The 27,435-nt window shown below is 41.3% G+C and overlaps 1 protein-coding gene across 1 annotated transcript in view; it reads right to left on the bottom strand.

Moving 5' to 3' along the window:
• Nucleotides 1–21,801, bottom strand: part of egfra (epidermal growth factor receptor a (erythroblastic leukemia viral (v-erb-b) oncogene homolog, avian)) — a 61,227-nt gene extending 39,426 nt beyond the window's left edge. The window contains exon 1 of the mRNA XM_053651826.1: nt 21,419–21,801. Within this exon, the coding sequence (XP_053507801.1) occupies nt 21,419–21,497 (79 nt within the window). The 5' untranslated portion in view covers nt 21,498–21,801. The remainder of the gene's footprint in view (nt 1–21,418) is intronic.
• Nucleotides 21,802–27,435: the final 5,634 nt, after the last annotated feature.

Below are 27,435 nucleotides of genomic sequence, written 5' to 3'. Positions count from 1 at the left end.
AGGAGGCCTCTATGAAGAGAGAGTGAGTGGGCAGCGGAGGCCAGGCTTCTTTCCTGTTCACCACAAGGTCCTTGAGAGAGAGAGAGAGAGAGAGAGAGAGAGAGAGAGAGAAAGGGAGAGAGGGAGACGCTACCACAGGCTGGATAACCCACACATTTCACACATCATTCTAGCCGGAAAAAAGCAGCTGCTCGTCGAATCCCCCTACCACCACCCCACCGTCGCACAAGACTAAATGTTCCCAAAGTTTTTCCCAGTCTCAGAACCAAACAAGCAAGACCCAGGATCAAGATTTACTGACCAACCAGCACCCATAAATGGCACTGGTTTAGCATAGCTTTCCACCACAAATTAACTAAAGCGTGCACGCCAGTTGAATTGAGTCACCGGAAAGTAGTGAATTAAATGGAGGAAATTAAAACTAGGTAATGGCCTGAGACTCAAGAACATCTGACTGCACTCTTTAGCTGTTGGTTTAGCTTAGCGTTCCAACAGACCTCAAATTAACTTACGGTTGGGTACTTAAGCTCTGTGTTTGTCGTTGAGCAAGCTACAAAAAAGGCATCGCTAACATAACATCAGGCTATATCTTATGAAGTACACTAGCTTTACGACTTCGTTATCATTAGCTGATGGTAGCTAATAACGAACTGGAAAAAAACCCCAAAAAACCCCAATGTCAAATAGTTAATATCATTAACGTAAAAATTTCCCAGAGATACTGTCTCGAGAGTTCCGTTATTATACAAACAAGCCTATCACAGCGAATTTTTACCAAGTTGTATTCATCAGTTTTTATATGCATTATATGACACATATGAAGAAAAAAAAAAAAAAAAAACCGAGCCAAATCTCCGGCATGTGTACTAGCTAGAAATACCACAGTCCCACCTGTCTGATTTCTATTGGCTCGCAAGACTGAGGTTAGATAGATAAAGTCTGAGCACGTGAGTGTTCAGTCTTTCACATCCCACATCCTTTCTCGTGTGAATTTTATCTGCGTTTCATCTGACAGCTGCTGATCGCTGATAAAGTAGAAAAGCATCGTTATCAGGTGTCTCCCATATCCCTAGCAACGGGTCAAAAATTTCGATGCTTTGGATAAATCGTGTGCAGGACGTGTGCGATGTGGATTGAACAGATGACAGTCTGGTGTGGATTCAGGGTCTTGGCTTAGATATTGGCAGTGGTGAATTAGCGTAGCATCAGCTTACAGTGCAAGAATACAGCAAGGAATAGATTAAATGCCTAGAGAATGAGGGTGTAGTACTGACAAGTAAGGGGTGAGGCTCCTCGGTGCTGTCTCCACACGGTTAGTCAGCACACACTCACTATTTCGTGCTGCTTTGCACATTATGACACACACTCGTTTACTCAGAAGTTAATAATCCTGCCCGGATGGAGACTGGTACAGGATTCAGGTTGCTTGCACTGACTATGGCTAGCGAGCCATGTTTCAGTATTGGACGTCTATCGGGTCCAGCTTTGGCAAGCTCGTCAATGGTGTGACCCATCGATTTTTCGGTCTGATTCCAAAAAGCCTTGTTACAACTCGTGCATGACACAGCAAGAAGTCATGTTTAAAATGCCGGCAGCGGGCCAAGAGCTGGGCTTCAGTTACTCCAATCCTCCACGGTAGGGCTTGTGTAAAACGCAAAGAGGAAATGAATTAATCAGAACCATGTGGCAGGGCTCTGTGAGATTTCTACATGGAATCAGGATGGGTCCTTCATGTCTTTGCAAGTGAACGTGAGGTGTCGATGTCTCTTACAGCTTCTAAACCTATCTGAACTGAAGCCTGATGCTGTCTGAACGGGACAGTCATCTTTCCCACAGACGCGAAGCCACAGGATGTGGCCGAGCGACCGAAGAAACAATGGTTCTGCTTGTCTGATTCTTTAAATCCAAACGAAGGCAGTTGGTTTAAAGCCACCCCCCCAGTCTAAACACAAAGAGTCCCTGGCCGTCTGCCTTTCATCACTAGTGTAAGCCATGAAAGTTAGTGATAGTGGAGTTTCTTAGAAATGGCCTGGCTTGGAATCAGGCTATGAAACACTACCAAGGGCTTTGGAATAGAAAGAGAGATGCATTCTGATACTGTCAAGCTGCTAAAAAGTGCCCCTTATTTAAGAATTAATGTTTGGCCTGAGAAGTCGGTACATTTTATGAAGTGTAAAAGTTGTTTACGAGCCCCGAAATGCTCCGACACAACCGATCCCTGCTTGTCGTGAAAACGTTGGCCTGGGGCTTGACCTGATGCACGGTCCACATCAGGTGTAGAAGCTATCCACTCTTGGTCCTGCATGGCGAGTAACCCCCGTTCAATTTGTCATGTTACCTCCAATTTCATGTTTTGTATTGCCGGAGAACTGCAATCGAAATAGTGAGCCACTCCACCAAACAAACCCAGAATCAGTCCTGGGTGCAGACTCGGGGATTCAGGCCAAGTGTTTAAACTCTGCCACTTTTTTGTTTTCAATATATATCTGTAATCTCGGGGCGCACGGTGGCTTACAACTCCAGGGTCCGGGGTTTGAGTCCCGCCGGGGCCCTGTGTGTGCGGAGTTTGCATGTTCTCCCCGTGCTGCGGGGGTTTCCTCCGGGTACTCCGGTTTCCTCCCCCAGTCCAAAGACATGCATGGTAGGCTGACTGGCATGTCCAAAGTGTCCGGTATGTATGAATGGGTGTGTGAATGTGTATGTGATTGTGCCCTGCGATAGACTGGCACCCGGTCCAGGGTGTACCCCGCCTTGTGCCCGATGCTCCCTGGGATAGACTCCAGGTTCCCCGTGACCCTGAAAAGGAGTAAGCGGTATAAGATGGATGGATGGATCTATAATCTTAAAAACGGGCTCCTCAAAGGTTCATTTGAGGGTTACGGACAGAAAAAAAAGTATTTCTGACCAGGATATCTTCTGTCATAAGGTCAGAGACATTTTAGAAAGGGACAGACCAAAGAACCTTTTCTGTATAAACCGTATGCTTCATAATGACTTTGTAAAGAGTTGCTCAGAATCGTGTATATAAACAGACTAGAAAGGATATATGTTACAAAAACAAGCTATTATTTTTTTCTTGTTAAGATAAATCACCTCTAGTAGAAACTGCCTAGACAAGTTCATGCTAATATTAAGCTGTTTGCAGTCACACATTTCAATTCCCCTGGCACACCAACCAAACAAAACAATCTGGATGACATCAGGGCGATTTTGGGAACAGATGTTGGAAGATGCTGTGATACGGTCAGTGAAGAATGTTCCATGTTCCCAACTTTGGCATTGCTGCACACTTTCACAAGATATGAAAAATGAACTCCGGGAATGCAGCTCCAACACACCCAGCGATCGAGTCCTCCACGGCTCCTGCACATCGTGACCTCAGGCAGCTTTGGATGACCAGTGGAAGTAAGCTTAATGAGCAGGTGTTGAGGATTGAGATCATGAAAACAGTCGCTGTTACGTAAAATCAGACCGTAGCATGCCAGATGAGCGGTGTAAACTTATCTGTTAGATATCTCTGCAGCATAGGATGCAATATTAATCACTCTGCAATGATTAAAAGTAAATCTTGTCCGAATGCCAGGCACACTTGAAGCCGTGTTGATTGCCTCGGGCGAGGTAAATAACATACACGCCCTGCTGATATAACCTGATTAAAATACCGAGCGTGTGTGAAAATAACGATTCCGACTGTTTTGCTCTAACTGCTTTTAGAGGGCACTGACTACACTGTTGTGCTGCTTTGGATTCCACACATAGTTCTGCGTGGGCCGCTATGACAACACAGTCTGACTTGCATACTTGCCCTCTGGACCAACAACGATCCTCTAATCTCTAGGTCATTTTCCACGCTTGTGATTACAGCAAAATTCGAAAGCTGTTATAATCCCACAACAAGAGCCGGTATATTAAAAATTCCAACCGTCCCGTCTATAATCAGCCCGGATCGAGGCTTAATTTCATGTCACGAGGCTTGGATCGTTTCCAGATTTAAACTCGAGGGAGATTCGGTCGTTGCCTCAGATCCCAGATCCCCTCATCTAGCTCGGAGAATGGACAGCTGTAATATTTAAATCTTACTTATAACTATGGAAAAGCGTTCCTCGGGGGTTCTTCTGCAAGGGTTCTGACTAGTAAAAAGGTTCGACTTGGATCTCCTGTGAAATGAGGAAAGGATTCTCAAACCTGCCAACCACAAAGAGGAATAATGGATAGTTCTGCCAGGGGTGAGTTGATAGGCGGTAAAATATACGCAAACCTTTTTCAATATAGTCCATTCGCAAATCACTTGCGTAAGGTAGAAACTGGAACGTCTGTAAATACGAAGTTTTAAGATAACCACACATACCCTGATGGAGTTTATTTCACGTTTATGAACGCAAATCATTCTCCATTTACTGTGGCAGGAATCGATTATGAGAGATTACGAATGTGAGAGGGGAAGGGGGCGGGGCTTCTAGTGTGTCAGTTCATATCAGGGAGTTCGAAACCCTTCCGCAACTGGCAGTCTGTCCAGATTCACATGTCGCTTGGATCTTCTACCATTTTTATTGGAGGGGAGAGGGTTAGACCGGTCCTTTTTTTTTTTTTTGCATACTCTGAGTTCCAATGTAAAAATCCATAAAGCTTCACAAGTCTGGGTTCTATATAGTACCTTTAAGGGATTCCCCAGAGGGTCAAACCGAAGAACATTTCTATCACTCTATCACGCTGCTAGAAGGAACTTATTTTCTAGGAACCTAACCTAACTTGACCTACTTTCTGAGAACCTCTTGTTAAGGTCAACCATTTGGGTCTGTTTCAACGCAGCACAAAAGAAATGCTAATCCAAGGCATGAGAGAAATGTGCAAGACTAGCTAGCTGAATCTTTATAATGTCATTTTTCCCATCATTACCGTGCTCATAAATTCTGCTTACTGTACATCCTGGACTAGCTCCAGGGCAAACACAGGTTCATGTGGAAATTATTTGTTCAGCTCATAAGGAACAAACAGCACTCCCAGAACACTGTAGTAAAGAGTTCATCAACCTGTACACCTGCGACGTGGAGTTATGTCGTTTCCTTCATCAAACACCGATTCTACTCATCGGCTCATTCCCGAAATCGTCTGTGCAAACTAAGCTATGCGTCCATGATTGGGCAATTAACCTGCGGCGTTTTACTCAATACGTACGACTCTAGTACGTACAGAACTAGCAGAACATCACGTACTGCGACCTGTCACTGCTAGAGAAGGGAGAGGCAGAACATTCCAAGAGTTAATCACAGCCCAAGGGTTTTATTTTGCATTCACGTAACAAGTGTCTTTAAGAGGTTTTCCTGTTATTAGAAGCTGATTATTTCCAAGAGGCAATGTGTAATCTCATTGCAAAACATTCCCTGGGAACACAAAGTGGTCCAAAGGCTCTTTATCGCCATTTCTACTACTGTACTGTATACAGACAGTACGGTACACAGTCGAACGAAACGACGTTCCTACAGGACCATGGTGCTACATAAAAAAAACACAATTGTACAGTTTTTGTTTGGAGTATAAAATCTCCCAATGATGCTCTCTTCCGTCTGCGTTCGTAATGCTTCTAATTACAACAGGGCAATTCCAGAGTTGCAGATGTGACATTTGTACTTGAAATATGTCTAATTTCCTGTTCAAGCATCGCATCATCGAGTCAACAGATATATCTGGTCATGTGACCTTCCAAGCAGAGTGATTCTGAAAAAATAATATACCCATGGACGTGTTACATATACACTGACCAGCCACTTCAGGAACACGACATTAATAATACTGACTAATACTGACGAAACTAATAACATAGTAATGCTGACTAACACTTATACCCAATGCCTCGCCACCACCCTGTTCTTGTGTGACAGAAGTGGAACCTGATGAGAAGTTCTGCTACTGTAGCCCATCCTCCTCAGGGTTCAACGTATTGTTCATTCTGAGATGCTTTTCTACACAGCACGGTTGTGAAGAGTGGCGAGTCTGGAAATTTTCTTCTGCTGTCTCTCATCAAGAAAGCATTTCTCAGCGGATACTCTTTGGAAACTCTAGACACTGGTGTGCGTGAAAATCCCAGCAGATCAGCAGTTTCTGAGATACTCAAACCAGTCCATCTAGCACCAGCAACCATGACGATTTGGTCAAAGATCAAGATGGGAATTACATGAATGTGAACGGTGTACAGGAGTTTCTCTTAAAGTGGCTGCTGAGTGTGTATACACCCACATGAGCCAGTGTTGCAGAGGTGAATGTTTGCTGTTACAGATATGACATCACTATAGTTTTGTTTTTTTTTTTTTACAATCGGTCTACAGTATAGAGATCACTCCGAGGTATGCCTGCAACCTGCATTGAAAAGATGAAGTGTAACATATTTCGTTTCCCTGACCCTCCATGAAATCCCAGGCCCATCATATTCCTGACACATTAAATAAAACAATAAAGTAAAAATGCAACCGTGGCCTTACGCCATCATTTCTTGGCATGACGCCATCATTCAGTTCCCAACATGCCTACAGAAACCTAACCTTGAAAAAGTTTTTGTGTTTCTTCTGTTACATTTCAACTTGACAGAACATCTGAAAGCCAACAAAACACACACACACACACACACACACACACACACAGTGGACTAATAGTGGTCATCTGATTCATTTTAAAGCAAAATATGCAACTTTGTGTCCTGCGAAGCTGATGGATTAGTCATTAAATACCTTATGACTGGACTCAAGTGAGCTGATATCTATTAATATTTCATTGAAAATATATAACGATGACAAATGAAAGGACATAAAACCCTTAATTAAGGAGGAGGGTCGCTATAAAGACGTGAGAACCCAGCAGTGAATCAGCTTCCTGTGGTGAAAAGCCATCAACCAGATTATGGGAGGAAATTAGTTCTTTCATTATTTTAAAAAAAAATATATATATATGTAGTCGGAAAGGGGGAAGGAAAAAAAAAAACATTGACACTGCAATAAGAAAAAACAAGTATAACTGCTCTTTAACAGTTTTGTGGAAAACTACACAATTCTTTACAACTGTGATAATAAAATATATAATTTAGCCTTGGAATATAGGGGGATTCGTTTAAATGATTCCTTTCCATCCGTTTTCACAATTTTGCTCACACACATGAGATTTCCTGTCTTTGTTTGGTTTTAAAAGGTTCTGCTAGCATATTGATGTGAATCGTGTTGTGTAGGATCATGAAGTACCTTCTACACAAGAACACTCTATTTGATTCATGATCTACATTTATATATTCTCTTCAATCGTTGCATCGGTATCTCAGCTTAACTTTTAACTAAAGTTAGCCAGGCTAACGTTAGCTAACGTTAGCTAATGTAAGCAAAGCAGCTAGTCGGTTGTTGTTGTTTTTCTTCTGAAGAAACTTTGAGATTTAAGATTTGAAATGAAGCGCGGGATGAAACGATTAATGATGTTTGTACCGCCGGTTTAACAGTAAAGTCACAGAGACATTTCGTGAAGCTTGTGTATAAACATGGTAGTCTGTGGCTAGCCTTGAATCTAATCTTGCTTCAAAGTACCAGAGAATCTCGGAATAAAAGCCTTTTTGTCGGATAGGTAGCTGTTTCCTCAGACTTTCTCTGTCTCACTAAAGAGAAATGTGCCAACTCAATCACTTTCTCCTTTGTTTTTTATATCTGCCCACAACCACTTGTTTCCTGAACATGATCTTGAAGTCACAACATGAAACACGTGGTAAGTACTCTAGATTTAGTTTTCCGAGGAAGCATACTCGGAACATTTTCGGACTCAACTCTTGCGCAATGGGGTCATCTTACTAGAAAATTCACTGGTACAGTGGTAGCTCAGTGGCCCTTAAACATAAACTCTGGGTTTGGATTGGATTCAATTCTGCCTCACTTTGAATTAAAGTGTCTGACGAATAAACTAAAAACATTGCACTTTTATCCATTTATAGTTACATTAATGTTGTGGAATGTACGCAAAACGTCAGTTCCCGTCTTTTAGTTAATAAGACAAAAAAAAAAAAGCAGCTTGAGATGCTACTGAACGCTGAAAAAGTTACAGCTTTACCTCTGACTGTTACAAAGCTCTGACACTGGAGACTCCTTCCATAAATGCGAAATAAACATCCCCTCACAGAAAACCCTCAAAAGTCTCCCAAGCCCCTGTAGAAGTTGTCAGAAGTATAGAAACACTATCACATTAAAGCAGTCACATTAATATCAACCGCTCTTAATTACTCAACACCCGCTGACCAATCAGGTTCAAGCATTTAACAGCGTTTAACTGTGGTATACATCCGTTACATTAATGAAATTTCTGGCGTATATAACCATCAAATTAACAACAACAGCGGCACGTTTTAACACTAAGACCTTGAAAAGGAGACAAAGAGTCTCGTCTTCGCGCCGATGAGATCCATTTGTAGACCAAACACAGCTCCGGTCTTATAACAACAGCGCTTTTCCTAACAATATCAGCTAAAAAGCCCAGATATCACTAAAGACACAATGCTATCTGAGGACTAGGTCTCTAGTCCGGATATCAGTCCTTATTTAAAGAAGGTAACCCTATGTTCCCTCAGGAAACCTTGAAAAAGTCTGCATTTACGTCTCTGGGTTATTTCTCTCTGCATCAATGCTTGCATTTTAGTTGTTAAGCGTTCGCGTTAAACCTCTTTTTCACGCAACCTGGCTTTCAAAGCCGAAACCAGCAAGGGCTTAGAGTTTCATTTCAGTCCTAGCATGACAGAATCCAATGCAAACTCGCCAAGCAAGTCAGCAAATACAGTAGTTATATTTTGTTCCACCATGGTGACAAGACCCGGCTTTAGCTTGTTCTCACACGTCAGACGCCTCGGGCTGGAAAAACCAAAGCCGACGGTAAGAAAATCCCAGATTCTTATCGTCTCATGGAAGCTGGGAAGACCGGCTGGTAACAGAAGACGAGTGTTTCTGGGTGAAGAGCGAAAAAGCAGGGCCATTCTTCTTCTCTGACACGCGTTCGACATGTTCTCGTCCAGGCGTGTCGTCAATCACGCGGCGTACGTCTTCCAGAAACGGACAGGAAGGGAAAACGGAGCTGTTTTGAATTCTCACGTTTTGGGATAGGACGGTATTAAAACTCCCATGAAGGAGCAAATGCTCGGCATCACAGCATCTGCTTCCAAGGTCGTGTTTTCAAAAACGGTACATAAAAAGCCCTGCAGTGGCAAAAGTGAACGTAAGGAATAGCTCAATAGTCGTCAGAGGTAAATAATTAAAGTGTAAAGTGAAGGTAGAGTAAAGCATGCTGTTCTAAGAGGTGCTCTTGGAAATGAAGAAGCCTTTATTTGTCACATATACATCGCAGAACAGTTGGGGTCAGAGCACAGGGTCAGCCGTGATCAGTGGTACAGATACGGTTAAGGGCCTTGCTCAAGGGCCCAACAGTAGCAGCGTATTCGTACTGTGGCTTGAAGCTCTGACTTTCTGATCAGTAACCCAGAGCAACCAGGTTTGAGCCCAGGACCTCATACATGTCTACCACTGAACATCCCAGATGAATCTATGCCCACAGCATAATGTTCCTCATATTAAAGATATCAGCTTTCCTTATCACGGTACCATCATACTGGCACACTCACTCACAAGCACAAATATGAAGGCTCTGTTTCCTGAACTGATGGTGTTATTGTTCCTGAAACCTAACCGTAACATATCCCGAACACACCCTTCAAAGCCGAGTTCAAAGAAATGACATTACACTTGATACAATGTAGAAAACAGCCGGAAAACTGACACTTCGCGTGTTTTGAAGACTCGGCTCTCCCAACGACGATATTTACGTTGCACTGATTCAAAACGAGGAATCGTCTTATTAAAGGACGTATGGCTTCACTCACAGTCTCTGTGCCGGTTACTGTGCGTTCAAGTCCTCCTAGGAAGTTTGTATTTTACGAGTTGCGAAGTCGTAATTACGACGTCAGGGGTGTTCGAGTCGCTTCGGTCGGACCGAGATGGCGGTGTACCTTCTCGTAATTAACTACGGAAAAAATACAGCGAGGTTTTTTTTTTTCAACTCCACTTCTAGAAAATGAAATATAAAGAATGGGCGTCAAATGTGTTTAGCCTTTTTTTAAAAAATGTTTTTAATCAATTCATGAAGCCGCTGTAAACTTGATCGTTACACGTTGTATCGTAATTGTATAATGTTATCGCTATTTTGCCAGGGCGATTTGCTTGTTTTTATCGTAAATAAAAAGGCCTGATAATAACTTGCTGCATAAACCGAACACGTGGCAACTGAAATCAGCTTCTGAGACGAGTAAACGTTAAAAATTTCAACAAATTTACCGTCAACTACAGACACGCCCACCCGACTGGTAATTATGACTTTGTGGTGGTGTTCATGCGCGTTCAACTCGTAAATACGATCTTTCTGACGTGACTTGAATGCACCATTAGTCTCAGTAAAGGAGGCGTGGCTTCTGTCATAGCATCCGCACCTGTTAGCTTTACGATAGGAGATGTGATTCTGTCTGTCGGGCTTACTGAGAAAGGTGTGGCCTTTACCTTGTCAGTTCCAGTGAAAGAGGTGTGGCATTTTCCTGTCAGTTCCACTGTAGTAGGCGTGGCTTCCTGCCTGTCATTCCCACAGAAGGAGGCATGGCCTATGTGCCAGGTCAACTGAAAGAAGCGTGGCCTCACACTTATATCTAGCCCTTTTGTTGCGCAGCACTGAATCAATCTGATGACATTGTATCATATTGGTATCACTATTTACTTTTCATACACTGGGATGCTGATCGCACATCGAGATCCTGTCTCACACTTATTTCTGGTTAGTAAGTGGAAACTTGGTTTTGTGGCCATTATTGTCTCTCTTAACAGCTCTGAGCTTGGAACAGACTCGCTTGGAACTTTGAATAAAAGCATCCAAAGCCAAACGATTATGTAACCTCTGTGGTGTCTGCCAGAGCTTAGCATCTTACTCTGTTCCTTGTTTTGTTTTGGGGTTTTTTTTTGTCTTTTTTTGACCGTTCCGTGTGTACGAGCTCAAGCTGCTGGTCAAATATGGGCTTCTTTTAGAGAGTCAGAGCTGGAGAGAGATGAATCAGAAAGAACAGAGCTGTCCAATGAGTCAGGAGAAGGGAGAGACACGTACAAAGCCAAGCTACACACACACACACACTTTTTCACACTTTTTACATAATACCATCTCTGTGTTCTAGGACAAAAATATTTCTTTTTTAACTTGAAAGAGCACTGAATATGTTATAGGTTCGTGTGTGTGTGTGTGTGTGTGTCGGAGACTGCTGGCCTAGAACTGTCATCTTGTGCCTCGATACTTTCCTTCCTCCAACGATTGCTAAATATACCCCTCGAATGTCAGGTTCACTGGAAAACCTATTCCACTTAGGAAGAAAAATCTACGAGAGAGGGAACGTTTTCCTAATATATCTCCTAACATCTGTCAGTAATACGAATCAACAAATATGAGGTAAACATATACGTTATCCCGTCGTCAACCGCCTCACCATGCAACTCGCGTTGCTTGCTCGATTACTAGAGCCAAATATTCGGTTTAGCGCGGTTTAACGCTATATGAACAGCCGTGTCTATTTGTAGTATGTTTTCATTTATGTCAAATGCTTTTCTTTGGCATATTAGTTCTAGGCGACTTCACCTAATGAGCTGTTAATCTAAAAAAAAAAAAAAAAAAAAAAAAAAACATATGCAATGGATTAACCCCCCCCCCCAGATAAAAATAAATAAATAAAAAATTCTGTACAGGGTCTGTGTAAAACGGACGCTGTTTCGAAGCTGCTCGCATGGACCCGCGCCTAATGAGATGTAAAAGAAGTGATGGGAAAGTGGTTTTTTTTTTTTTTTTTTCCAGACTGAATTCCAAGGTCGCTTTCCACCACTCTGGACTGTTTGCCGATGGAAACGCAATAAAGCCCATGACGCTGGCCGCTATCGTGCAACTATTTTAGGTTTTAAGGGGACATTTATGTCTTTCCAAATAACGTCTTCCGCTGAGGGGCTCGGCATGTCGCAGAGGATGAGAAGGTTACATGAATGTCCGTGTGTTTCTCGACAGCAGTGAGAGACACGCCAGGAAATTGAAAACCAGGGATCGGACGGATGTTGACCTAAAACGCTGGATCACACAAAGATTTCCACGCATTTCTGACACGCAGTGTCCGTTTAAAAAGCTGGCCTGAAGGAATATGCAAATTCTACCTCCAAATGCAAAATTCAGGGTTTATTTTTTTTTTATGCAAATAGATTCATTTAGCACCTTTTTATTACCGACTGAACACACACACACCAAAATGCCCAATGGAATGGAAATAAAAAACAATAAGTAGCTCCTCGAGAAGATTTGTTTTTAATTATGTCCAAATAGAGCTTTAATGTCTTAGTAAATCAGGGCCTGGGCGTCAAAAGTGAAGCAGCACCTTGTAGACAATTTCCGTCTGATTCTCAGAGGTCTGTAATCAGTACTGTATCGAACACGAGAAAATGGCATCAAGTGCACGGAACATGGGATCGGTGCATCTTTACTGAAAACCCACCGAGCTTTTATAAGCCTGCATATCTACGAAACAGGCCGAGTTCATCTAAAGTCCGTCTAACAAGCGAGAAAGAAAACCAGAATGGCACACAAAATGGCACAAAAAGACACCGCTGACAGGAATAATGGAAGGCAGAGCCAAATGGATCCTAGTCATTTCCAAACCCACTCGGCTGCATTACAATCAGTGGAATGGTCAGAGGCACTTTGTCGTTCCAAATGGCAAAAACATCATGGAACTTGACACTGGCAATCAAGCCTCGCTCTTAGCGGCCAAATTAGGCCCGCACAAACCCCCTCATTGTTCTTCATCAAAATATAGCGACACTTTCGAATCACAGGAAGCGAGGGGTCGTGCCAGGTTAAGCGACTGCTCGATGGCTTAGCCAAGCAAGGAGATCTCGCTGTTTTCTTGGGTGGTTCACTATACTTCTCGGCTCCAAACTCTTTTGCAGATGTGGCTCTGGGAACGTAGAGCATCCGGTGCAACCATCGAGCCTCTGTGACATTCAGAGGCCGTTTTAATAGCTCAGCATTTTTATCAACTGTACCTCCGGGAGCTCGGGGAAGAGCCGAGAGACGGCTCTGATAACGTGCTTTGAAAGAAATGATGGCTGTGGAGGCGGCAGTGAGAGGTGAGGATGTCAGAGCAGAGAAATCAGAGACCGGCTTGGCAAAGGAACACAATAACTATGCAAAATGCATGCAAAATCGTGTGGGTGCTTGGCAGAACAGACAGAAAAACAAGAACTTTCTTCTTCTGTTTTTTTCTTCTCCTTTTTATTTCAACCTGGTAATCTCTTTAATCTCTTCCATAAACCAACGCATTAGCCATGTTTGCTTTCGCTGCTCACATATCAGAATTATCGCAGATTTATCGGCAAATCTGATATGGCGCACGTGACTTGTTTACTCAACAGCAGGACACTTGAGTGCGTAGGCTGTTTCTGTAAACAAAGCATTAAGACGCAAATTTTGCATAACACTTGAGCTTCTTATTCAAATCGAGGCTCTTGAAGGACTGACAAATCTGAACCCACAATCAGTTAAAGTGAAGAAAAAAAAAAGTCAACGATTAACTCAGATGTGCAAAAGTAATGTTAAATATGTACCAGCAGACTTAGGACTTGATTTTGACTGTTGTGGAATGAAATGTAGTCCAAGTTATTATTTAGCTCACAAAGACTGCAGGATAGATAAATAGATAAATAAATAAATAAATAAATAAATAAACGGTGGTAAAGCGAAGATGTAAAATCCTTCTGTGATATTCATCCACCTCTAAAGAAGCTCTGATTCCATTTCCTGGTCAGAATAAAGAACGACAGCCAAAGAGCATGTCATCAAATCCAAACCTCGTCTGAGGGAAAACAGCACTAAAAGGTTTTACGTCCGATGCGTTCCCCGTACGCGAACTTACTGACTAAACGAATTCAAATCCCACGAGGAAGATGCTGGCAGGACTAAAGCTTCTTTCACCATTACTGTAGGAAGCACTGATGGCTTTTCGTACTAAACGAGGATGTGACCTCGATGCTGTGAAAGTTGATTAGCGTCCTCCCATCTTTCACTAAACTCCAGATCATTAAGAGGAAATGTCCGAGAAAGTGTAGAAGAAGTCTAAACCTTCTCCGTATTTGTCAGATCTTCCTACGGACATTTAGGGAGGTATGAAGGGATGCCTGGTTGGTTTGTGATATGTGACATTACTTTTTAGAAAGCTTTGGTGCAAAAATCGTTTCAGGGAAAAGTAGCTAATGCATGCTCAAAAACATCCATCGCTACGAATCAACAGACGATGCCACAGACCAGTTCATTGAATCGTCGAAATAATTTTCATATCGATACATCTTACACGAAGAACGACGAATTTCTGAAGATCCTTTGAAGTATATACTTCGAAGAATAACGCACTTTTATTACTGTAGGTATCGCCAAAAAGTGAGTTTGAAATGAAAAACAAAGAGACATGCGGGGGATGGGGATTGATCGGCAAACAAAGGTGGCTGGTAATTGGGAACAGTGGTGATTAGTGATTGTTTTTTGGAAACAGTGGTGATCAGTGATAGGTTGTTCAGAACAATGGTGATCAGTGATTGGTCATTGGGAACAATACTGTTCAGTGATTGGTCGTTGGGAACAATAGTGATCAGTGATTGGTCATTGGGAACAACAGTGATCAGTGATTGGTCGTTGGGAACAATCCTGTTCAGTGATTGGTCATTGGGAACAATAGTGAACAGTGATTGGTCATTGGGAACAATATTGAACAGAGATTGGTCGTTGGGAAAATACTGTTCAGTGATTAGTCGTTGGGAACAACAGTGATCGGTGATTGGTCGTTTGGAACAATAGTAAACAGTGATTGGTTGTTGGGAACAATAGTGAACAGTGATTGGTCACTGGGAATAATAGTGAACAGTGATTGGTCTTTTGGAACAAGAGTAAACAGTGATTGGACATTGGGAACAATAGGGAACAGTGATTGGTCGTTGGGAACAATAATGTTCAGTGATTGGTCAGTGAGAACAACAGTGATCAGTGATTGGTCTTTTGGAACAAGAGTAAACAGTGATTGGACATTGGGAACAATAGGGAACAGTGATTGGTCGTTGGGAACAATAATGTTCAGTGATTGGTCAGTGAGAACAACAGTGATCAGTGATTGGTCGTTTGGAACAATAGTAAACAGTGATTGGTCATTGGGAACAATAGGGAACAGTGATTGGTCGTTGGGAACAATAGTGATCAGTGATTGGTCGTTGGGAACAATAGGGAACAGTGATTGGTCATTGGGAACAATAGGGAACAGTGATTGATCGTTGGGAACAATAGTGATCAGTGACTGGTCACTAGGAACAATGCTGGTTGTTTGAAACAATGGTGATAAGTCATTGGTCGATGGGAACAGTGGTGATTAGTGATTGGTCAATTGGAACATATACAACTCAGTCTGGGTTTACACATTCCGAGTGAGTTGAGTGAACCTGCTCTCTCAACTCGTAGAACTATTACAGAAGGCAACAACAACGGCGAGTTAGTTGCATGCATCAATACAGAATAAGGGAACCATCATGTTTTTTTGTAGAGAACTGTGTTTCCCTAGAAATTTAATGACCTCAGATCATTTCTCTTACCATGGTGATGATATTTGGTAAAGTGTATTTTTAAAAAAAAACCGTTGTTGTGCACGTTGCTCTTGGATTATATTGCATTACCAGCTGGGATTTGGCATAGAAATGGGGTTATTATCTCCATTATCTCACCTACAATTGCTGAGTTCATACTTTGAAAAATTAGAGCAGGTAGACAGTTTTTCTTTTCATTCACCAGATGTTAGTGTTGGCAAGGATGCCACGGCAATTTTGTAAAATGAGCATGTGATGAAGAAGCCAAGCGGAATTGAAGCATCTGCCTTAGGCTCCGAACAAGAAAAAAAAAAACAACTTGGCTGCCTCAGAGTCCTTGTGGAGTTTGTATCCACTCAAAGACACTCAGGAAGTGAGGCAGTAACAACAACTGCAACCACGCAAATGGAGGTGCGGTAACAAACTGAAGGTTTTGCTGGAACATCTTTCCATGTAAAGCACACGTGCCTTGCACACAGCCAGCTCATATGCAAGCAGGCCTCGCGCGTGCCTGCTGTTTTGTTTAGCCATACTGAAATATTTGGGAGATCTGACTTTAAACACGAGCGATTTGTTAGGATTGGGAGAACACCGGTTTGGAGTGGACGCTGGTCAGAGCAGCCAGGACGCTTCACTTGTTTAATCTGCTTACCGGTTTAATCTTAATACAAAGCGACAGCACACTAAGAAGCTTTGGCAGTTTGTAAACTAATTAAGACAGAAAAACTTTATCAAGCTACATGCTGTAAAGGTCATGGCGAGAGACGACGTTCTCTAATTCCTTCTATTTAGTACGAGTGGCATCAAGCTGTGTTGGCGATTCACGTACGCTCCATAAAGGGCCTGGGTTTTAGAGCATGGCTTCAAAAAAGGTTACCATGCTGACAAGCGCATTCCCACAGCCTTAGTGTTAGAGTCTGAGCCAGTCAGATCCGCCCGACAGACCTAAAACAACAGGAGAATCGCCACACGCTGAGCCACCATTAAGTGTTGATTAACCCCCAGATTCCGTTCATTCAACGGATGTCCCATTGATCCTAATTTTATAGAAATATGCCGTAATTGTGAAATTTGCTTTAAAATACTCTTCAGTTTCATCTCAGTTAATAGCCGTTCCATGTTTTGGGGTTTCGTCTTGGGACGAGTGGGAACGTAAATAATATTATTAGTTGGACTATAATATTAAATTGGACTCAAATAGACCAATCTTTTTCTTTTCTTTTTTTTAATTAGTTAAGAGTTAGGAAGTTTGGACGTGAAGCTGAACCTTCTTCTTAGTCCCAATCTCCCCCATTCAAATTTTTAATTGACTATTTGATATACTGTGGCCCCACACTAGTTAAACAGAAATGTGTACAAACGTATAGAAAAAGAAGGTTGAAGGTTAGGGTATATGGTAGGGTTAGCATTCATAGCTTTTCTTATGACTTATAATCCCAAATTCAGTGGTTAATAACTATTACTTTTTAGTCAATCTCATGAATGCTTGGGTCTTTTTATTTTTTTATTTTTAAGCGCTGTTAGATGTTTTAACTAGGTCATTTCGACCTGAATGGAGAATAAGGGTTCGGAGGCCAAACTGCTGTTCTGCAACTAATAAACTGGAGCACAGAGGCTGAATTTTATCCACAGAAGTAGAAGACTGTAAAAGCAAGAAGAGACTAAACAGTCTTCAGTTTTGCCTTTAGTGCATCACACGACTGACCTTCAGTGTGGAGAGCAGGGATGACTTTACGGAGTACGTATGTCCTTGTGGAAGAGATACACATCGGGTCTGTTTGTCTGTTCTTTTACAGAGCACATTGGCGCAAGTACGACAAGCTGCTTTAATTTCCTTACGAGTATTTATCGCTTTAATTATTCTACAGCCATGGTGATCATTCTTGGTCGTAAAGCTATATATGAACACACAAACTAATCTATCCTGAGGACTGATGGAAAACTTACAGTTACAGCTTTACCTCTGACTGTAACAATGCAGTGACGACGGAGACTCCTTCCATAAATGTTAAATGTCTCCTTACAACAAACTTCATCAACGATTATACGCTTTTTCTTTATTTGTTAAATAACAGCACGTTTTCTTAATCCATTAATCAACACCTTCTGACCAATCACATTGAAGAAATCAACAGCACTGTAGTATAAACTGAAATGATGCGAGCTAATCTTTAATGGCTTAATAATATGGCTTTATATTATATATAAAGCACATCACAATGACAGTATTTGCTAATTAAATACAACCCCAGCGCAGCATTTTTATCCAAATCATGTAGCCGATATACAGACGCGTTATTTGGTTACTTAACTGATAGGTATGAGAAAAGACAGCCTCTTTCTAGTTCATGCATATCTCATGGCCTTGTAGTAAATAGTTTTGACCTGAGTCTGCTCGATTGAGGCGTGGTGGGGGGAAAAAGAGCTGGAAATGAATCATCTAGACTACTTCAAAGTATTAAGTGAAACCCTTTCCGCGTTTCCTGAAAATGTGCTCGTTTTCAAAAGTCTTCCTCGATATCTCTTTCTGCAGTATATCACTCGATTTGATTTGGCTCGAAGCTTATGATTTTAGATCTGAGGACTCCCAGAGAGAAGATGGATCCTGGAGTAAGGTGCCTAACCCACCTCTGCTTAGCCGTGTTTGGAATATATGCTCAATAAAACTCATTAGAAGTCACGTAGACGTCAAAACCAGCTGAAGACTTCAATACGAACGCGCGACACTTTGGAGATTTTGCTAACAAACAAAGCAGGTGACTCCTGGCCTGGACCGGTCTGGACTGAATTTCGCATCAGAGTGGCCAGCCAAAAGAGGAAGCAGACTGTAATAAACTGATTTGTGCGCGTCCCATCTGTCAATATTGGCACAGGCCACCGTTTACACACAGGACACCTCTCAGCTGACCCGAATAACACGCCGAATTATTGAGACACTCTAAACAAACAGCAGTAAACAGCATTACATGGGCCAATTAACAGCATGGCCTAATATTTACTCCTTTATTTCGCCTTACAGCAATCACAGGCTTTCGTAGGGAACATAAGACACATTGATTAACCATGTACAAAAGGTTTCAGGTTGTGCTTTAATTCAATATTAGAGAAATTAGAGAAAATATATACCGTACGAATGAACAAACTAAAAGAAAATCTCCAAGTGTTTTGAAATCTTGGTTTTGGCATTCTCCCTCAATTGCAGATTTTACGATTTATCTGATCTAGCACACCCTGTCAGCTTAACAAAACGTTTAATAAGGTTTAAAATTAGCGTCAGAGCAGGAATACACACTTCTAGGGTAGTTCCTTTAGACGCTGAGGTGCAAAACCTATACTAACGTACTAAATATTATGTGGAAGTATTAGCTAGCGTACTATTTTAGCATGCTACATAGTACGGTAGTATGCTATTACCATACACATAGCAATTTACTCCGTTTTATGGATGTGTTCTATTTAAAAACATAAAGAATATTTCATAATTGACTGTATAACCAAGTGAAAAGTGATATATGAAAGAATATTACTCATAAATAAATCGAAAAAACAGACATTATTAGACGTCATGACGAAGTCTACAAAACAGAGACGTCTGTGGTAAAGGGTTGCGTAGCAACCAAGGTAAAGTTTACGGCTTTGTGTTGGTTTGTGTCGTGAAAATGCTATAAACGATACTGTGACTATAATGTTAACGCAACTGCAGAATAACCGAGCCTTATACGCCCTCGGTAAGTACGAGACAAACCGCAGTCTGTGACTAGGCTACATGTTAGCCTGCCCCGCAGAGTGAGTGAAATCACCGCGGCTCCATTTACAAGTCAAACTTCCGCGCTGTTCCCACGCGCCCTCAGTCGCACATCACCGAGGAGGCTCGCGCTCAGCTATGGCATGTCGCACTTTCCCCTCAGAGTCTGAACGCTTTTGTGTTTCAAACACAGGGCCCTTTACCTCACTGTTTAACCCTGAATACACTCTTTTATACCTTTTTTTCCCTTCCTTTTTTTAAAAAAACAAAAAACTATTTAACCCCAAACAGACCCGGTTCTATAATCTGCACACACACTTTTATATTATAAACCACACGGATTCCAGGTACACTGAACCTGAACACAAAACGCATTCATACCATAAAGATACGTTTTATATGAGCGTGTAGTCATTTATTAAAATACAGCTTTAAAAGTGGACTTATTCCTTTACTTCATGCTATATGTATTCCCTAACACATATACGTCCTGAACACTGATTTTGAAATCCTAAACACTTAAATCTTGAAAACTTAGCCTATCTGAGCACCATATAGCCCACTGTATAGCCTTTTATTTACCAAAATACATTCCTTTTCCTTGTATTGAACAACTGTAAACCCTCACTACATACATGTATACACCTCAAACACCTGATATAAGTCCTGAACACTGATTCCGACATCCTAAACACTGACACTTGGACCTTGAATACCTATTTGACCACCATATGTGAGTATTTTATAACCCGAATACATATTTTTCCTTGTATTGAACGATATAAAACTCTGATTTATATCCTCACTACATACATGTATATACCTCAAACACCTGATATAAATCCTGAACATTGATTCCGACATCCTAAACAAGGACACATGGACCTTGAATACCTATTTGACCACCATATATGAGCCCATAGTATTTTATAACCCGAATACATATTTTTCCTAGTATTGAACGACTGCAAACACCCTCAATACATACATGTATACGCCTCAAACCCCTGATATAAGTCCTGAACACTGATTCCGACATCCTAAACACGGACACATGGACCTAGAATACCTATTTGACCACCATATATGAGCCCATAGTATTTTATAACCCGAATACATATTTTCCCTTGTATAGAACGACATAAAACCTTGATTTATATCCTCACTACATACATTTAATCCCTACGGTATACGATATAAGTCCTAAACACTGATCGTGATATCCTAAACACTGACGCTTAACATCCTGAATACTTATCTGAGCACCATATACTGTATAAACACATGGTAATTTTATATATATAACCAAAATACATCTTTTTGCTTGTACTGAACACCAGAAAACATGGCTTTACACCTTCACTACATACATGTATATACCTCAAACATCTGATATAAGTCCTCAACACTGATTCCGACATCCTAAACACTGACTTGGACCTTGAATATTGTATATCTTTAACACAAGGTCATAACTGTACCTTCAGTAGCCTACATTTTTGGAACTCAGACTTTAACACTGCTTTGTACACCATAAACAGACTTATTATTATTATTATTATTATTATTATTATTATTATTATTAAGAAGAAGAAGAAGAAGAATTTTTGAATTACATTGGACACCTGAAAACACTGATATATATCCTCATTACACACGTTTATACCCCACGTTGATATCTTATTAAACCTTGAAGACACATTTTTGCACCATAAACAGCTTTGTTTATACCAGCACATGTACATATTTAAGCCCTGCATCCTTGTTTCTCAAACCTGAACACCTAAATACACGTACAATACCACGAATCCAGCATTCTGCACCCTGAGCGCGAGCGCGTATTACCCGCACACCTGATCTTTACCTGCGTAAAAAATCACAGCTGTTTACTCACCGAGCACGCGCTTTCTTCTCCAGGAGCCCAAATACAGATGTTTATAAGCCTTACATCATCATGCAAAAGTAAAGGTCTAGAACTTACCTTTCCTTTCCGGTGTCGCGCACGAGCCCAAGGAAATCAGCAAAGAGAAAAGGAATCCGGTCTTGGCCAAAGTCTCCATTTCATCTCTTTTTGTTTTTAGGTTTTAGAAGTTTATCTCTTTGATTGTAATTGTAATTGTAACTCTAGAACTGTAGCGCGCCTTCGTTGGCGGACGTGTGTGTGCGTGTGTGTGTGTGTGTGTGCGTGTGTGTGTGTGCGAAGTTTTGTCCCATTTCGTGAAACCTCTCCCTACTTAAAACTTTTGACAGCTCCTCCTTCGCCTTCTGCATTGAAGAGTGAGAGTGGAGGCTATACTACTCGGGCTCAATCCTAAATCCGTGCCTACACCCTACTGTGCACTACTAAGTGCACTAGGAAAAGTCTTACACAAGGGTTCCTGCGCCCTAAGTAGTGCGCTACAATGTCCAATAGGGTTCCAGCCTGTGGCTTAGAGCTCTGACGTCATTTAGGAGGTAGGGAGTGAGGCATGCAAGAGAAAGGGTTCTAGTAAGAATAAATAAATTAATAAAATAAAATAAAGGTATGTTAGGAAAAGTGGGTTCTGACACCAAGTCCTGGGAACAGCATGACCGGTAGATATTTTTTTTTTTAGGTGCTGGGACACACCTCACTGAACTCATCAGCTCTTTAACAAGAATCAGATGTTGGAGGAATGAAAATGCAAGAATGGCTACTCTGAGAAGCAGGGCCGGGTTTGAAATTTTTAGTGAGGTCTACGCTCCAGAAATGTGACCCACTTTAAAGTGTGTTAAACAATCCAGGTCAAGAAATCCAACGACGTGAATCCGGCTAAATAAATCCGACATCCGAAATCAATCCACATGAAGGAGCCCAGTTAAATAAATCCAATACTTTCTAAAAGTTCTCACAGCTTGCTACGGCCCTGCTGACGGAAAACCACGTGCAATTCCAATCCTGATATCCTAATCCTAAATCCCTAATCCTGCATGTTCAGAAAGAAAGGTACCAAATGGTACATTGCCTTGTCATTGGGTTGGTACTATCAAGGGCATATGTGTCTTTACATCTTTGCAGGTTTTACCCAGGAAGGTACATGTGATGTATCTTTAACTAGCTATTAATGTAAAGCTCTAAATGGGTACCATGGTGGTCTTTCGGGTCCAATCGGGTACTTTAAATTCTTTTTAAAAGTGCAATATAATTCATATGCATCATTTTCAGGTAAAAGTTCCATAATAAAGTTGCAAAAAGACGTACGCTTGATGGTACCACGTCAGCAATAAAGAAAATATCCGACGATATCATGACTTCCCATAGGATTATTGTCCATTATGGGTTACACAGAATGTAACCATAACACACTTTACAGTCGTGTAAGGAATAAGGAGTAGGGCAGAATTTCGGGCACATTCAGTGCTGCTTCAACGCGTCAAAATCAGAACGGTTTTATTTTCCCATTTGGCAAATGAAATTCCTCGTTTAACTCGGTTTACACCGAGAGAATAAGAGGCGTTCTCAGGTGCCACAACTTATCAAAATCTTAATTCATGATTTTATTGAGCTAACCAAGCATGGCGTATTGACGTATTTAGGGTGAACTGACATGCTTGTTTTCTCACACTGTCGTCTCCGAGATGTGACGGCAATTGAGTTTAGAGTTTCACAGCTGGCACGCAATCATTCAAAGCAATGGATTTCCAGTAAGTTCCACTCAATAGGCAAAATGCACTTATTCATTTAGGAGATACTTTTATTCCAAGCAACTTACAATCCAATCCAAGTGTAAAATTAAGCTCAAGATCCCATATCTCAGTAAGGAATAAAGCACATGAAGGTGTGCTGTTACAGGAAAATAATCAGCAACAGGGTGGTATGATGCAGCCTGACACTGGAAACTCGGGTCCATAAACAAACTTCTACGGCTGCTTGGTAATTCCCGTACAATGTCCATTATACAAATTCGGAAGCAAATAAAAGCTAAAACGTGACATTACAATTCTGATACGATTCTCCTGAAGTGTTTGCAGATTTAAGCCAGTCCTCATCTGTTTCACAACACATGACACTTACACCGTGTCCCTTTCCGTCTCCAGTTAGCTGAGCAATCTGAACGGCAGTTAGTTGTGAAATCTTTCTGTGTCCATCTGTAATAATTTCACCAGACATCCTGTAGTCGATTCCTGGCGTTAAATAGATACCTGTTTCTTCAGCTGCGCTATTATGGTGGAGTCAAAGGTGGACATATTTGAGGGGTTTCCAAAGATCATAGAGTCTATTGCATGGCTCAATGCACAGGAAAATCTATTCTTTCACAGGCATACAAATAATAATATTTGTATAGCAGCTTTCTCTTCCAAGAATTCTTAAAGAAAATATACAGGCCCATTTACATGAAATATCCTTAAGTAATATGTGCTTAAACAATTATGTAGGAGTTTTAAGGTAGTATAATTTTTTATTAATCTGTTTGAAGGGAACAACTCGCATTAGACTTATTGTCAGTTGGGGCTCCTACTCATATATATATATATATATATATATATATATATATATATATATATATATATATATATATATATATATATATATAGCCACATTAGCCATTGTTGCTAGCTACCTTGATATGAAATGAGCATAAACTAATATAAGCAATGACCTATGCCTTAATAATAATGGTTATATTGTAAGATGTTTATATTGTAGTTCAAATAACAGTAAACAACAATACCACAATTATCAATTAGAACAACAGCAAATCAAAAATCAAACGTTTCGCAGTACGTTTATGTAAATACACCTTTCCTATGACATATTCATCATAAATCATTGCTGAAGTAACATAGACTAACCTCAAGCTAACTTTAGCTATTGTTATTACATTATGATAACTCAATCAAGCACTCATTAGTTACATCATTGTAACCATGGCAACCGTACTTGCAGTTACATTGTGATGAAGGTACCCAACTCATGAGGTAACTTGAGTGGAATGGTGTGTTTCGACTAATCTCCTCACATTTGCTCACTAACAAGACCAGCACTTTTTCACCAGCACCGTGTCGTTTTCGCGCTTGCCTCGCGACCCGCCGTCTGATTGGTCAGGAGGTCAAAATGCAGGCAGCAGCACTTAAGCTTCAAAATCCCCATAGAATTCCATAAAACATGCGCTGGTGCTTGTACGGCAAGGGTGAAAGCTTCTTACCTGGAATAGTGCACTTCTTTGAGACACAAAATAAGACGTAGGTGATACATTAGACACTATGCTCACAAGAAAGATTCAATAGAACGCTCAATAATCTCATGAAATACACTGTGTACAGTATAAAGTTATTTAAATTTAAATCACTCCACCATGACACACCAATTATTACGGCTGTGTAACGTCTCAATGACAACATGTTTACGTTCCAGAACTTTCTGAGCACATACAGTATATACTCCAACACCTTGCGGCGTTTAAAAAGCCACATCGCTTTGTCATAATAATGACATTCGGTCCTCCGATGCCCCACAACCTGGAACACGCTAATGTTGGACATTAATTCTCAAGAGCTCCATTCCGGCAAGCTGAGCAAGGCACAAATCTTGATAATGTCTCCGGCCAGACTGAGAGGGGACGTGACTGAAGGATCTCATATATCTCTAGTCAGTTCCACAAGTTGTTATTGCATTATAGTAAGCGTATGCCTCGGGGAATGGGGTTCGCACCGGATATGAAGAGCGCGGACCAGTGGGTGAAAGCTGGGATGTCATCAATATCGTATAAACGTATTAAATATGATACGAGCCCAAGAGATAATGATGTAACAGGGGATTTCTGAACGAGATGTGGTTTTCTGAGATACAGAAAGGGAGTTTCTTTATAAATTCCTGGATGCAAGACACGAAGGCCAGTTACTGTCTAGACGTCTAGGTGTTCATGCAAGTTGGTTGGGGGTTTGAGTCCCGCCTCTGCCCTGTGGGGGTTTCTTTCAGGTACTCTGGTTTCCTCCCCCAGTCCAAAGACATGAGCTGTAGGCTGATTGGCATCTCTAAATTGTCCAGTGTGTGTGATTGTACCGAGTGATGGGTCGGTACTCCGTCCAGTGTGTCCTCCGCCTTGTGTCCCGAGCATCCCTGTGTTGGATAAGCAGTATGGGAAACGGTTGGATAGATGGATGGAGTCTGTAATCAGAAATGGATAAAAATACAATGTATCTCTCTTTAATTAAGAAAAACAAAAAATTCGTGAAGGACATCAAAAACACTTTGAGACATGCTGTTATTGGAAAATTCTCAACTCCACTTGGCTATACAAGCACACTCCCAAATGATTCCTTAAACGCATGACGCGTGGATACGTTTTACGTTTGATTATTTTTTCATAAATAATAAAACCCAACGATTTTAGTTCCTGATATTGCTCAATACGACGCCGTAGAACCGTTCGTAGTACGCATTTGTAAATTCGATACAAAACAGCTTTATATCGGTCTTGTTTGATATGTTCACTGTGTCTATGATCTGTGTGATATGGTATGATGGTGTAACGGTAATCTTCGAGATGTCTCGGCACATCCAGCCAGCCAACGGAAAATCTAAACACGTGACAGGTAAGCTTCTGGTTGCGCTATACCTGTGCATCATGGAAATTCACACAGATGCTACATTTGGATGACTTCAGAGTGTGAGCAATCTGACTGGAAATGAGAGGCTTCCAGTGACGTCATGATTTTTATCCAACTTGAAGTAAAGCAGAGTCCAGATAACACCAGGAATGTAAGACCAAAACATTCTCTTCATGTCCTCAACCCTTGATTTATTTATTTATTTAGCTGACTTTTGAGACAAACGGAGGTCGGAGATAGAACCCTAGAGATCGAACGAGAAGCATATGTGCAGGTTCAGTTAATGAAAAGCTTAAACTGTAGGAGATTATTTTAATCTCACTAAAACCCTACTCGGTGCTTCTCCTGCCCTCTGATGATGAAATATTCCCTTGAAATGATTGTGCACACTGATTTTTTTATTGTTTGTGGGATATTTGAAAATGATGCCTGTGCAACAACATCGTTGTTGTTGTTGTTGTTGTTGTTGTTGATGAGGCGGGATTTAACTTCGCAAAAAGGAGACAGAATTTGAGAAATATTACTGGTCAGGCGATGTCTTTGACCAGCATTCGGTGAAATGCTATCATGAGATCCTCCATCAGTATTCTATTCTTCGACTATACAACAATTCCTGCTTGTTTTTCTTGCCTTTCTGCACAGTTTTCTCAAAATATGCTAATCAGGAAATCACGTGTCGAACAGCAACACAATAATCAGGAACAATGTCAGTTTTCTTCAAGCAAAAGACAATCATCCCAGTGTTTTACATCTCCTGTTACATATTCATAGTATATCTATAGTATATTCATCGTATATCCATTTTTTCTTCTGTGTTATAATGTTCAGGATTTTGGCAAACATCATCGCATCATGTTTTTTAATCAGGTGCGAATAGGGAGAAATTGTTGTTGTTTTTTGTTGATGTTTTTCGCATGACTGCTGAAGTGAGAGCAGGAAAAAATGTGCTAGCGCAGGTCAGTGGTGGCGCAAAGGTTAAGGATCTGAGTTACTGATCAGAAGATTGGGGATTCAAGCCCCAAAACCACCAAGTTGCCTCTGTTGGACCCTTGAGCAAGGACCTTAACCCTATCTGCTCCAGGGGGTACTACATCATCTCTGACCCCAGCTTCCTAACAAGCAAAAAATGAATTTTGCTGTAATATATATGTGACAGGGGTGCACGGTGGCTTAGTGGTTAACACGTTCACTTCACACCTCCAGGGTCGGAGGTTCGATTCCCAGGTACTCCGGTTTCCTCCCCCAGTCCAAAGACGTGCATGTTGGCTGATTGGCGTGTCTAAAGTGCCCGTAGAGTATGAATGGGTGTGTGAGTGTGTCCAGGGTGTACCCCGCCTTGTGCCTGATGCTCCCTGGGATAGGCTCCAGGTTCCCTGTGACCCTGAAAAGGACTAAGTGGTAGAAGATGGATGGATGTATGTGAGAAAT

Source organism: Ictalurus furcatus, chromosome 20 (genome assembly GCF_023375685.1).
Source record: "Ictalurus furcatus strain D&B chromosome 20, Billie_1.0, whole genome shotgun sequence".
NCBI classification, from domain to species: Eukaryota; Metazoa; Chordata; class Actinopteri; order Siluriformes; family Ictaluridae; genus Ictalurus; species Ictalurus furcatus.
This window is presented reverse-complemented; position numbering and strand designations above follow the sequence as displayed.